The following is a 12,887-nucleotide window of genomic DNA, read 5'->3' as shown; positions in this document are numbered from 1 at the left end:
TTCTGGGGGTCCGTTAAAAAACAAACTTAGCGTTGTTAAATGGTGTTAAATGCCTGGGAGAAGAGGAAAGTCTTGACCTGGCGCCGAAAAGATAACAACGTTGGCGCCAGGTGAGCCTTATCGGGAAGATCATTCCACAGTTGGGGGGCCACCACCGAAAAGGCCCTCTCCCTTGTTGCCACCCTCCGAGCTTCCCTCGGAGTAGGCAGTCGGAGGAGGACCTTAGATGTTGAGTGCAGTGTATGGGTAGGTTCATGTCGGGAGAGGTATTGCGGTCCCAAGCCATGTAGGGCTTTATAGGTTAAAACCAGCACCTTGAATTGGCTTTTGCGCTAATCATTCTGTTACTTTCTTAAATAAACAACAATGACAACACTATGGGTCTATGTGGGGTACACACACAATTGATCCATCTAGGATGGGGTGAGCAACATTGGAGGGTCTGGAGCCCAATTTCTGCCCCCAGAATCCAACAGGAGACAAAACCCTGCCCCGCTCCCAAAATCACAGCCAGTGAATCGCCACTGAATTTCAGTAACAATTTGGCAGTGTGAAAAGAGCCACTTTTTAAAAGACAACAAGGGGACAAGCACGTGCAAAATGGCACTCCTGGACATCCTAGGACACCCTAGAGAAGTGTACAATTTTGCATTAAAATATGGCGCATGTTGCAACCCACATTGTTTAAAGGGGAAAATGCTTTTTCTTCATGTGGCGACAAAATTTGGCAGCAATTTGGTGGCAGAAATTTGGGAGTGGCTTCCATGCGCTGTGCATGGACCATGTGCTGCTCACCCCTGACAAAGGGGTTTTAGGTAACAAAGTTCAAACATTACCTAGCTACATAGCGGCCACTTCTATGTGGCTGCTTCCCACGTCACTCTGGTTATATACATAATGAGGAGAGCTTGTGGGAAAGGCATTGGAAGTGGCCATTTCCCATGCCATCCACTGGTAGCCCATGCTTCTCATGCTGCCAACATGGCACCAGGGGAAGATTAGCACTGACACAAGAAATAATCAGTGGGACGATGACCGGGTGTGAGAGAAATCCACAGCAGAGGATTTCTGCTGCCCCTTACGCCTGGAACACTCTTCCAGAACATTTGAGAACTACAAGTTCAATCGCAGCTTTTAAAGCTCAGCTAAAAACTTTTATTTTTTCTAAAGCTTTTAAAACTTGATTTTGATCTGACTTTTATACTGTTAGTTTTACTCTACCCTGCGCCTGTTTGGTGCATTCTCTTCCCCTTCTTATTGTTTTATTATGAATTTATTAGAATGTAAGCCTATGCGGCAGGGTTTTGCTATTTTATTGTTTTACTCTGTATAGCACCATGTACATTGATGGTGCTATATAAATAAATAAATAAATAAATAAATAATAATAACAACAGAGTCTGCAAAGGAGCAGCTCACCTTATCTCCATGCCTGATGGACTGCGTGCAGGATGGCTTCCAGGTTATAAAAAGGCAAGTGAATGCCATTTGCAGACCTTGGGGAAATGACAGCTGAAAAGTGTGTATTTTACACCATTTGCGGCTGTGAAGCACTTACGTCGATGAAAATTTCTTCCATAAAAGTGCTTTTATGGCATTATTGCTGTAATTTCCCCCAAGGTTCATGAATGGTGGCCACCAGGCATGGACCTGGCCTTTTTAAAACCAGAGAGCCGGCACGTGAAATCTGGCAAGCACGCACCGGGCTCCGGAGTAATCCGCTGAGCTCATCCATCCCAGATTTCCCCACGTTGCACCCCGAGAATGGACTTTGGGTATCAGAATCACATTGTTCCTTGCCCTTCCAACGTCCAGCACTTTTGTAATGAGGCAGCTCCTTCCTCCAGCCATATAAATGTAGCAAGTTGCTTTAAATGGACCAATGATTGTCAAGCAATGTCTGTCCAGGGTTTCAAACGGGGGGGGCTCCCCCAGCCATATCTGGAGCTATCAAGGATTGAACCTGGGACTTTTCAATGCAGAACATTGGCTCTGCCATTAAGCTACGTCTCTTCTGCTTTTGCCAAGTATTTCAGCAGCATTCGGCTTCCTCCCATCCAGGAAACTGCCTTCTATGGAATTAGACCACTGCTCTACCTAGCTCCTCACAGTATTGTCTACACCAGGCTTCCCCAAGCCCTCCAGATGTTTTGGACTTCAGCTCCCATCAACCCCTACCACTATGGCAAATGGCCAGGAATGTTGGGGATTGTAGTCCAAATCATCTGGAAGGTGCCTGCTAGGGTAAGACTGGTCTGCAGACTCTACACTAGGGATGGAGGAGGTCATGGGAGAAGGTAGCTCTCCAGATGTTCTTGGACTGGGGCCATAGCTAGACCTAAGGTTTATCCCAGGATCATCCCGAGTTCATCCCTGCCTGAGCGCTGGATACCCTGTGTGGCACTTAGTTGAACAGGTTTGACCCCAGGACAATCCTGAGATAAACCTTAGGTCTAGCTACGGCCTGAATCTCCCATCAACCTTCACCATTGTCTATGCTGGCTAAGGTTGATGGGAGTTGCAGTACAGGAACAACTAGATGGCCACAATTCCCCCATGCCTGCTCTACAGTGAGTGGCAGTAGGTGTCCAGGGTTTCAGGCAGAGCTCTTTCCCAATTCTACTGGAGATGCCAAGAATTGAATCTGGGACCTTCTGCATGTGAACCAGGTGCTTTATCACTGAGCTTCAGCAGTGGCCTCCAAGGCCATAGCTAGACCTAAGGTTTATCCCTGGATCGTCCAGGGGTCAAACCTGTTCATCTAGGTGACACACAGGGGATCCAGTGCTCAGGCAGGGGCGAACCCTGGATGTTCCCAGGATAAACCTTAGGTCTAGCTGTGGCCCAAGTGCTTCTTCTTACATGAGTTGCCCCTGTTTTCTTATGGAATTGGGCTGGAGGCAGAAGCACTGTACTCTTCTCTTATCAAACCGCTTAAAAGCCAATGGCACAGGAGAAAAAGAACACACGGTTTTAGCAGTACCTGTCCTCTTTCAAACTTGTTGAAGTTTTCAGACTTGCTGAGTTGTCTCTCCCCTGTATCTCCCAGGTCTCCGTATATGGTTATAAACACATTGGCATCAGTCCCGGCACCATAAATATCACCGGTGCATACAGTAATCTTGTATGTATGAACTACGCGAGGGAAAAGACAACCCCACAAGATATGCTTTTAGAATGGAGACATCAATCACAAGAAAGAGCATTTTTCTACCAACCTCATTTAAATCAGGGGTAAGGAATCTCCAGGCCACGGGTCAAATGCAGAACTCCGGGACTCTCAATCCAGATGGTTTTAAACAGGTCCTGGATTTTTCATATTGCTGATATATATGCCGTCTATTTACATGTTTGTAAGTAAATGGTTATTATAACACATTTTGAAGGTTTAAATTCTTTGTAAACTACCATGACAGTTTCATGGATTGGGTGGTATAAAAATGTAATAAATGAAATGAGTTTTCAATAGTGCTGTGCTCAAACGGCCTCTCAAAAATTCTCCCCCCTATTTGTGGGCAGAGAAATTGGGGGGACAATTTCACTAAATTTCTCCAGGGGAAGGAGAAATTCTCCAACAACTTCTCACAGGTAAGCATCCCTGTTGGCAAGGGTTGTAGAACTCTCCTTTCTTATTTTCCCCTAAGGGTTTTTGGGAGGCTTTTTGCATGGCCACCGCAAGTGGCAACAGAAGCAACCGCAGCCTGGCTGCCATTTTGCATCCTCCACAATGCCCCATATATCTAACAATACCCTAGGGCATTGAGGGGAGGGAATGCAGCCACCACAAAAACAAAAAAATAGTGAAGAAAATATGAGGAAAATTCTGAAAGGTGTCCTTTTATTTCTAGGAGGTAAGAAAAGGCAAATCTCAGGAATTTCCTGGAAGTTTTCTTTTCCCCATTAAAGGGGCTTCCATTTTTCTGCCTCATCCTCAGGGCATTTTCTAAGTTATTTTGAATGTGTGTTGATGGTGTTTTTGATCTTACCTAATCACTGCAAGGTAGCTGAGGGTACTGTCTTTCTATTGCACATCTCACCCAGGCTGCCTGCATGTCCTGATCTGAAAAGGCCCTATGAGAGGAAGACATTTATGATGTCTTCTCCTGGGCAGGAAGTGCGGAAAGCCAAGGAGGCTACAGGCTGTCAGAGAGATGACTGTACAATGAAAGACAGGACACTCACACACACTCCTCAGCCCTCTCATAAGTAAGGTAAGCATAAGAACCCTGAACCTAACCCATGAGAATTTCTCTGAAATTTCTTCTCCTTTGGATTTCTTTTCGAAAGCAATTGTTTTCCTATCAAATTGAATGAGAATGGTTGAAATTTGCATTGGAGAAATTTTCAGCACAACATCATTTTCCAACCTTTTCAGAATGGGGAAAAACTGACAAAAGCTAGGAAACCACCAGGTGATTGGTGGTTCTGGGAAAGGGATGTGACCAAGGATGGACAGAACTCATGCTGTCACCCTTCAGAACCTGAGTCGCATCCCACCACATGCCAGTATAGGTTTTGATGGAACGTTAATATGGACCATGACCAGGCAGAAGCACTTCTGGGGTTAATGTAAACATGACAGAGAAATAATCTGCAAAGGGCAGGTAGCTGGAATTTGACTCACTTTCCAGTGGGTCTTCAATGGGTTCATCAATCTGCTTGAGCGTCCCATCTTTTGTGAGCTTTTCAGTGAACACTTTGGATGGGACCAGCTCCCTCATGATCTCCCCATCCTCTTCAGAATTTGCCAGCCACTTCCCACACGGAAACGTGGTTTTCTCAGAACCCTGACGTGACAACAGAAAAAGGCAGCCACTTTTAGCAGTTGAGGAGTGGCACGACATCTTCAAATAGCAGGTCAGCAACCAGATTTGGTTTATTTCTCAAATCCATAAGTCCTGTCCTGACTTGGCTTTCTGCACAATTGCCCCCACAGGGCTACCTAGGAACCACCTCGCCCTGAGAGGAGGGGGGCAATGAAGGAACCGCTGATCAAATCCTCTGGTCTGAAGAAAGCTGCATGAAAGAAACTGTTGACAGCATAGATGAGATCATATATGGCAACGTGGTGTCCTCCAGATCTTTTGGGTTTGATTGATTGATTGATTGATTGATTGATTGATTTACATCCCATCTTTCCATTATGGAAATGGCGCTCAAGGTGGTTAACAATATAAAACAAAACAATATGAAACAAAACAAAAAAACCAAGATGAAGGTGACGTGAAGAACATGGTACAGCACTCCAAATAAGAAAAAGGACCGCCAGTAATCCGGTCCAGTTTTTTTACAGGTTTTTTAAAAAACTAAATTCTAAAAAACAACATCTTTATAGCTATCAAATTTCTAAAATTCAAAAAAAATATATAAATAATTTTAAAAAACATTTTAAAAAAACAAAATTTAAAATAAAAACTTAATTAAAACAATGTGGAAACAAATAGTCTAAAAACACAATTAAGAAACACGACAATAAAAGGATAAGAACAGCGCCGCACCCAACAGTCCAGTTTATATCCCACTTGAGTAGAAATGCCTTTGCCTGCTGGCAGAAGGATTGAAAGAAAGAGGACTACACCTCCCAGGATTCCTGGCCATTGGCCCTGTTGGCTGGGGCTGATGGGAGTTGACATCCAAATGTTCTGGATGTCATGATGGTGGTGAGGAAGAGGAGCAGGATTGCGGGAGTCCTTGAAACTGTGTCGACTGGGACTTAGAATCATAGAATAGTAGAGTTGGAAGGAGCCTACAAGGCCATTGATTCATTGCAGGAATCTACCTTAAAGCATACCTGATGGCTGCCCGGCTGCCTCTTGAAGGCCTCTAGTGTGGGAGAGGCCACGACCTCCCTAGGTCATGGGTTCCATTGTCATACTGCTCTAACTGTCAGGAAATTTTTCCTGATGTCCAGCCAGAATCTGGCTTCCTGTAACTTGAGCCCATGATTCCGTGTCCTGCACTTTGGGAGGATCGAGAGGTGATCCTGGCCCTCCTCTGTGTGACAACCTTTCAAGTATTTGAAGAGTGCTATCATGTCTCGTCTCCCCATACTTACTGCCAGGTAAGTATGTGTAGTATAGGTTTAACAATTCCATGGCTCTCTGCCTGTCAACAAGCAAGTGGTGTCAGTGATGAGAAGGAGGAAGAGGAACAAAGAGCAGCTGGTGACAATGGGGGTGAGAAGGTAGACTCACTGAAGGAGGGGGTCTCATGGAAAGCGTGTTGCTCAAGGGGCTTCTAAAACCTGGACCTGGCTTTGGCTGGAGATGCTGGAGATGAACTCTACCATGGAGCCATGGCCTTCTTCCTCAAACTTCTCCAGACCAGGAATCAAAGTAGGGCTTCAGAGGTGAGAGCAAAAAAAAAAAAGAAAAGAAAAAGAGTTGCCAATCTGATATGGACTCGAGTCGGAACAAGCTTCAAGATGGAATTTGGAGAACTTCAACGAGCTCTGGTTTTGCCGATTTGCACAATGAATGTTCTTTCTGTTCCCTTCTTTGCTTTAATAAAGAAGAAGCAGTGCCAGTGGAGGCAATCCTAACACTAGGCCAACCTTCCCTAACCTGGTACCCTCTAGACATTTTGGATGTCTGCCAGTATCTAAGCCTTCCAACCTTTTAGAATGGCGGAGGTGGGGGACTGCACAAAAGCCAATACAACACTAAATGTTGGGTGGTTAGAAAAAGGACCCTTCGGGAGAAAATTGGACGACTAGATTTGGGCCACGAGCCTAAGGTACTGCATCCCTGCCATACACATTATCTGAATCTGAACAGCAGTCCATAATGGGCTCTCTGTTATCTTTCTGGTATACCTTTCTCTCTACTGCTATACAAACATACAAAATTGCCTTACACTGAGCCAAATTATCGATCGGCTCTGCTGAGACAACAGCGTCATTTGGCTCCCTCTCCATGAACTGCTTCCATTCCAGGTGGTCATGATAAGAACTAGTACATAACTTTAAGAACTGCACCCAGTCTTGGCTTGTTTTCCTTTGCCCTCCTCATCCCTTTTTGTTTTTGTTTTTCTGTTATGTTTTTTAGATTGCAAGCCTGATGGCAGGGGGCTGTCTTGTTTTCATTGTCCCAATGGAAGCAGATCTGGAAAAGAAACCTGCTTTAAATAAATAAATACATATGATTAGTCCATTAAGCCCAGTATAGTCTCTGCTTCCTAGCAGTGGATCTCCAAAGACTTGCTCTCTGTGGCTTTTCATCTGGCAATGAGGATTGAAACTGGACCCTTCTGCATGCAAATGGTGTGGTCTATCAATGCAGTATGTCTGAGGGCCACACAACCAATGTGACATTAAATGTGTCTTTGCATTTAACCTCCGGATTTTTAAAGGAAATGCAACTAGCATCAGCTGGAGTAGCTGATAATGATAAACTTGATTAAATAAGATGAATAGGTGAATTATTCCAATGTAGGCACCACCAACAGAGGAAGGGATTTTCTGTAGGATCGCTGCTGGGCAGGACAGGGTTCAATTCCCTCCCCATGTTGGATCCTGGATTGGATCAGTTTTACTTCATTCCTGAGCTTTAGTATGCCCAGTGGCAGAAGACATGAAGAAGACATGAAGAACTACTTTTAAATGTCAAGGCCGCCATCTGGACAATGCAATTATTGAATTATTGGTGGCATGGGGCGTTTAGTCAATTAGTCAATTAGTGGCTGGGATGACTGTACAGTTTTTGCCCTATATATATAGCTCTGTGTTGTATGTTTACCATTACCATTATCATTACTGCTACTGCTGTTATCAGATGTGATCGTTGTGAGTATGCGTATGCTGTAATTTATTCAATCAACCTCTATGTCAGTAAAAGCTCTGTTTTCAACTTAACAAGGTATTTGAGCTTTATTTGGGTCTTTGCTGCGTTTCTACTGAGAGTAGGGTGACCATATGAAAAGGAGGACAGGGCTCCTGTATCTTTAACAGTAATGTAGAAAAGGGAATTTCAGCAGGTGTCAATTGAACAGGGTGAAATTCCCTCTTCATCACAACAGTTAAAGCTGCAGAAGCCCTGCCCTCTTTTGTATCTGGCTACTCTACTATAGCTAGTGTAGCTTTAACTGTTGTGATGAAGAGGGAATTTCACCTTCTTTAATTGACACCTGCTGAAATTCCTTTTTCTACATTACTGTTAAAGGTACAGGAGCCCTGTCCTCCTTTTCATATGGTCACCCTAACTGAGAGAAGCTTCTAATACAACTTTGCTCATTCTTGAGTAGAGTTACTTCCAACACCCCACACCTGCTGAGATTCCAAAAATTAACAGTTTCCCTACCAGCGGATGTTGGCAGTAGGGCAGATAGATAATTTTAGACCCTGGACTTAATGGTCTTATGTGGGAGTGGGTGAGGAAGGCGCTTAGATCAGCCTTCCTCAACCTGGGGCGCTCCAGATGTGTTGGACTACAACTCCCAGAATGCCCCAGCTGGCTGGGGCATTCTGGGAGATGCAGTCCAACACATCTGGAGCGCCCCAGGTTGAGGAAGGCTGGCTTAGATGATCACAGCTAACATTGATTATCCTCTTCACCCTGACCACTATCCATACAGCCAAAAAATGCTTTATAAGCATTTCTGCAGTCCTGATATGTTAAATCACTGAAGAGCTGGTGTGGTGTAGTGGTTAGAATGTTGGACTGGGACTTAGGAGATCTGGGTTCTAGTCTCCACTCAGCCATGAAGCTGACTGACTCTCAGCCTAATCTACCTCACAGGGTTGTTGTGAGAATAAAATGGAGGAGGAGGAGGACCATGTGAACTGATTTGGGTTCCTTGCCAGAGGAAATAAGGTGGGATAGAAAGGTAGCTTTTGGATTTTATTTATTTTCATTTATTACATTTATATCCCGCCTTTTTTCTTCCAGGGAACCCAAGGCGGCATACATAATCCTCCTCCCCTTCATGTTATCCTCACAACAACCACCTTGTGAGGTAGGCTGGGCTGAGAGTCTGTGACTGGCCCAAAGTCACCCAGTGGGTTTCCATGGCCAAGTGGGGGACTCGAACCCGGATCTCCCGACTCCCAGTCCAACACCTTAGCCACTACACCACGCTGGCTCACATCAAACCGTAGCACTATCATGAGCACAGAAATCAAATGGAATTGGCTTCTGCTGCCGCATTTAGATGGGAATAAACACCATTTTCTTGTTGTAACCATATATGCTGAGTCCTTGGGTCTTGGAGCCTAGCCCCCCTTCAACAACCCAAAATTATGTGTTTTGTATGGGGGGCGGGGCGGGGAGCTGTTTCACATCGCATTGTTTGCCCACAGGTCATCCATCACAATGGCCAGTTCTCCAGCACCCCTGTGAGCTCCTAGTGGCTGGACAGCAGCCGCGAGTTACACACGTCTGACACAAGACATAGGTTGTGAGGGAGGAGCTCACACACCCCTCACAGCTATCCACGCCTTCCGCTGTCAGAACCACTGCATCACTCTCTGACGGTTGCCCCCTTCCTCTCTGTATGATCAGAAAACATCAGATCCAATGAGAACGCTCCAATTTGCTTTCTCCCCCTCTCCCCCCGCCCTCCACCACCACCATATCCGGTACGGCGGATGGAATATAATCATGAGCTATAATTGGCAGGCATCGGTGTGGCTTTAGCCCTCCGCAGTGAATTCAGCTTGGCCTGCCCAAACGCTTTCAATTTAATCTGACCTCATTTCCTCCCCACACACACACTCTGCCTCGCAGCGCAGACACATGACAAGATGCTTCTTCTTAACAGTCTAATCAGGTAGCAGCGCTTTTAGAAGCTCTGGCTGCCTATTGCTACCCCGTGGCAGGCCGTAATATCCTGCGGCTGATTACAGCATGATCATGCAGCAATCTGCTTTGCCGCTTTCCTCCTCCTCTCCTCCTCCTCCTCCTCCTCCCCCCCACCCTCTCCCCACGTGCCCGAATCAAAAAGCGCTCTGTGCTGCTCAAACCCACCCTGCCTGCCTGCCGCTGCACTCATTAACCAGGTTTGGCCCAGGCCTGGTTTTACAGTTATAAAGTCAAATAGGAGTGAGTGGGCAGGGGGAACATCCTGCCCGGCCGGGTCAGACAGCCAACCAGTGCCCCCAGGGACAGCTCAGGGTGCTGACCATAATCTAGGCACGCCAGGAAAGCTTGCAGTCAACAATTTGATGGTGCATTTCAGCCTGACCCCAACGTGGTACCTTCCAGATCTTTTCCCCAGGAAGCATGGTCACTGGGAGGGCCGGCGCCAGACTATATTGCACCCCAGGCAGGCGCGTTCTGAAGCCTCCACCCTGCCCCCCCACTCGCTCACTCACCGCCCCCTCACTCGCCTGCCCACCCGCCCGCTCGCTCACTCACTGCTCCCCCCGCCCGCTCGCCCGCCCACCTGCCCGCTCGCCCACTGCCCCCCGCCCACCCGCTCGCCACTCCGGCTTCCCCATTGCTCGCCCGTCGCCCCCGCCCGCCTGCTCACTCACTCACCGCTACGGCTCCCCCTTGCTCGCCCACTCACCGCTACGGCTCCCCCCTTGCTCGCTCACTCACTGCTACTGCTCCCCCCTTGCTCGCTCACTCACCGGCAGCTCCCTCCCGCTCCCGGCTTTGAAGCTAGGACGCTGGGGTTGGGGGGCAGGGCAGAGGCTTTGAAGCGGCGTGCCCGGAAGTGGCTTCTTGGCGCGCCATACTGAAGCCTCCGCCTCCAACCCCTCGTTTGCTTGGCACTCTAGGCAGCCGCCTAAGTTGCCTCTATGGCAGCACCGGGCCTGGTCACTGGGAGGGAATGACGGCAGCTGTCTTCCAAAGTGTGGGGAAGGATTGTCTATTTCACATCCATACAGGAAACCTAACCCTTCCAACCCCCAAAACAGTTCATAACCATTCCTAGGCCCCTCTAGGGGTGTTTCTCTCAGTTCTCCCTGGACTCGCCTTTTCTCCGCTTCCCCCATTTTTTTCCTGAGTCCTCTTCCTGCCCCAGGATCCCCGCTGCTTCTCAAGACACCATCTATTCTGTTTAAGGATGGGTGAGGATTTCATTCGGTTTGCATTTCAATGTGAACACACAGGATTAGCACTCCCTGGCCCAAAGCACGAACCGGAACACAGCTGCGCTCTGAAATCTGCACTTTCCTGAACGTGGACCTCAAGTCAGCCAGTGGAAAGGTACACAAACTGTATATATCGAAAAAAGGGGTGTACAAAATGCACATATTAGGGGAAAGGGCACACACAGTCACATTAGGGTGCAATCCTATGTGATCCACCCTGGGTAATGGTAAGCCTCCTGCTCTGCATTTCACCTAGATGAGCATTTTTGCCCATTGAGCAGAGGCTTCAAGGCACGGGAGCGAAGGAAGCGGGGGGGGCATGGGCCCCCAGTCTTCCCTCCCTCCCTTGCCCTTTGGAACGACACCTTTTCCCCATAGGCTGGAATGCTGGGATGAAAACAACAGAATGAAATTTTGGATAAATGCCAAGTTCTATATCTAGGAAATAGAAACCAAATGCACAGTTACAAGATGGGGGATACTTGGCTCAGCAATACTACAAGCAAGAAGGATCTTGGAATTGTTGTAGATCGCAAGCTGAATATGAGCCAACAGTGTGATATGGCTGCAAGAAAGGCAAATGCTATTTTGGGCTGCATTAATAGAAGTATAGTTTCCAAATCAGGTGAGGTACTGGTTCCTCTCTATTCGGCCCTGGTTCAGCCTCATCTAGAGTATTGCGTCCAGTTCTGGGCTCCACGATCCAAGAAGGACGCAGACAAGCTGGAGTGTGTTCAGAGGAGGGCAACCAGGATGATCAGAGGTCTGGAAACAAAGCCCTATGAGGAGAGACTGAAAGAACTGGGCCTGTTTAGCCTGGAGAAGAGAAGATTGAGGGGAGACATGATAGCACTCTTCAAAGACTTAAAAGATTGTCACACAGAGGAGGGCCAGGATCTCTTCTCGGTCCTTCCAGAGTGCAGGACACGGAATAACGGGCTCAAGTTAAAGGAAGCCAGATTCCGGCTGGACATCAGGAAAAACTTCCTGACTGTTAGAGCAGTACGACAACAGAATCAGTTGCCTAGGGAGGTTGTGGGCTCTCCCACACTAGAGGCCTTCAAGAGGCAGCTGGACAACCATCTGTCAGGGATGCTTTAGGGTGGATTCCTGCATTGAGCAGGGGGTTGGACTCGATGGCCTTGTAGGCCCCTTCCAACTCTACTTTTCTATGATTCTATGATCTCTGCTTTCCATTTTCTGAGTGTGGAGAGGAAGCTGGAAGGGGTCTCTCTTCACTGTCTACAAGGGGGGAAGGGAGGGAAGTTTCCTGGCTCTGAGGCTGGAGCCCTAGATATTGTCTAGGGTGCATAAGATTTCTCCCTTAGCCTATTGGGTAGGGCGGGGGGCAAAATTCAGGCTCCATTAAACTACATAGATTTGGAAATTGCATACAAAAGTGTATATATTTGGAAAAAAATGTGCACCAAAAAACATGTATGAATGTTCATGTGGATTGTTTTTATGCAAAACAACTTTCAAATCAATGCAGCAATGGGACAGAATGACTTTTATTGTGGAAATCCGACACACTGCCCCAAAATGAACTTGATAGATTCTCCATCACTAATCCTGTCCATTTTCATTCAGCTGCCTTGCTTCCTTGCCTAGAGATCTCCACTGCTCGGAAATCTGGTTGTTGTTTTTTACTTAACGGAATTCCGAGGCATGTATGACGTGATTTGCGTTTGTGAGCGGAGCTGCAGGCTTTTCTCTGAACCTTTCCTTTTTGCAGGTTCTACAATTTACACAAATCTCTGAGCAATTTGCGCAAATTCGGCCACCATTGAACACAAACGGATCGGAAATGTGCGCAAATGGAAGGAGCTGCAAAAAGAATGTACGAAAT

General features: G+C 46.9%; 1 protein-coding gene across 1 annotated transcript in view; it reads right to left on the bottom strand.

Moving 5' to 3' along the window:
• Nucleotides 1–12,887, bottom strand: part of LOXHD1 (lipoxygenase homology PLAT domains 1) — a 250,714-nt gene that overhangs the window by 74,609 nt on the left and 163,218 nt on the right. Inside the window, exons 30-31 of the mRNA XM_063128805.1 lie at nucleotides 4,625–4,787; nucleotides 2,984–3,135 (exon numbers count right to left, since the gene is read on the bottom strand). Of these exons, the coding sequence (XP_062984875.1) occupies nucleotides 2,984–3,135; nucleotides 4,625–4,787 (315 nt within the window). The remainder of the gene's footprint in view (nucleotides 1–2,983; nucleotides 3,136–4,624; nucleotides 4,788–12,887) is intronic.

This window comes from Elgaria multicarinata, chromosome 6 (assembly GCF_023053635.1).
Source record: "Elgaria multicarinata webbii isolate HBS135686 ecotype San Diego chromosome 6, rElgMul1.1.pri, whole genome shotgun sequence".
Taxonomy (NCBI): Eukaryota; Metazoa; Chordata; class Lepidosauria; order Squamata; family Anguidae; genus Elgaria; species Elgaria multicarinata.
The sequence above is the reverse complement of the archived record's forward strand: the minus strand, read 5'-3'. Positions and strand labels throughout refer to the sequence as shown.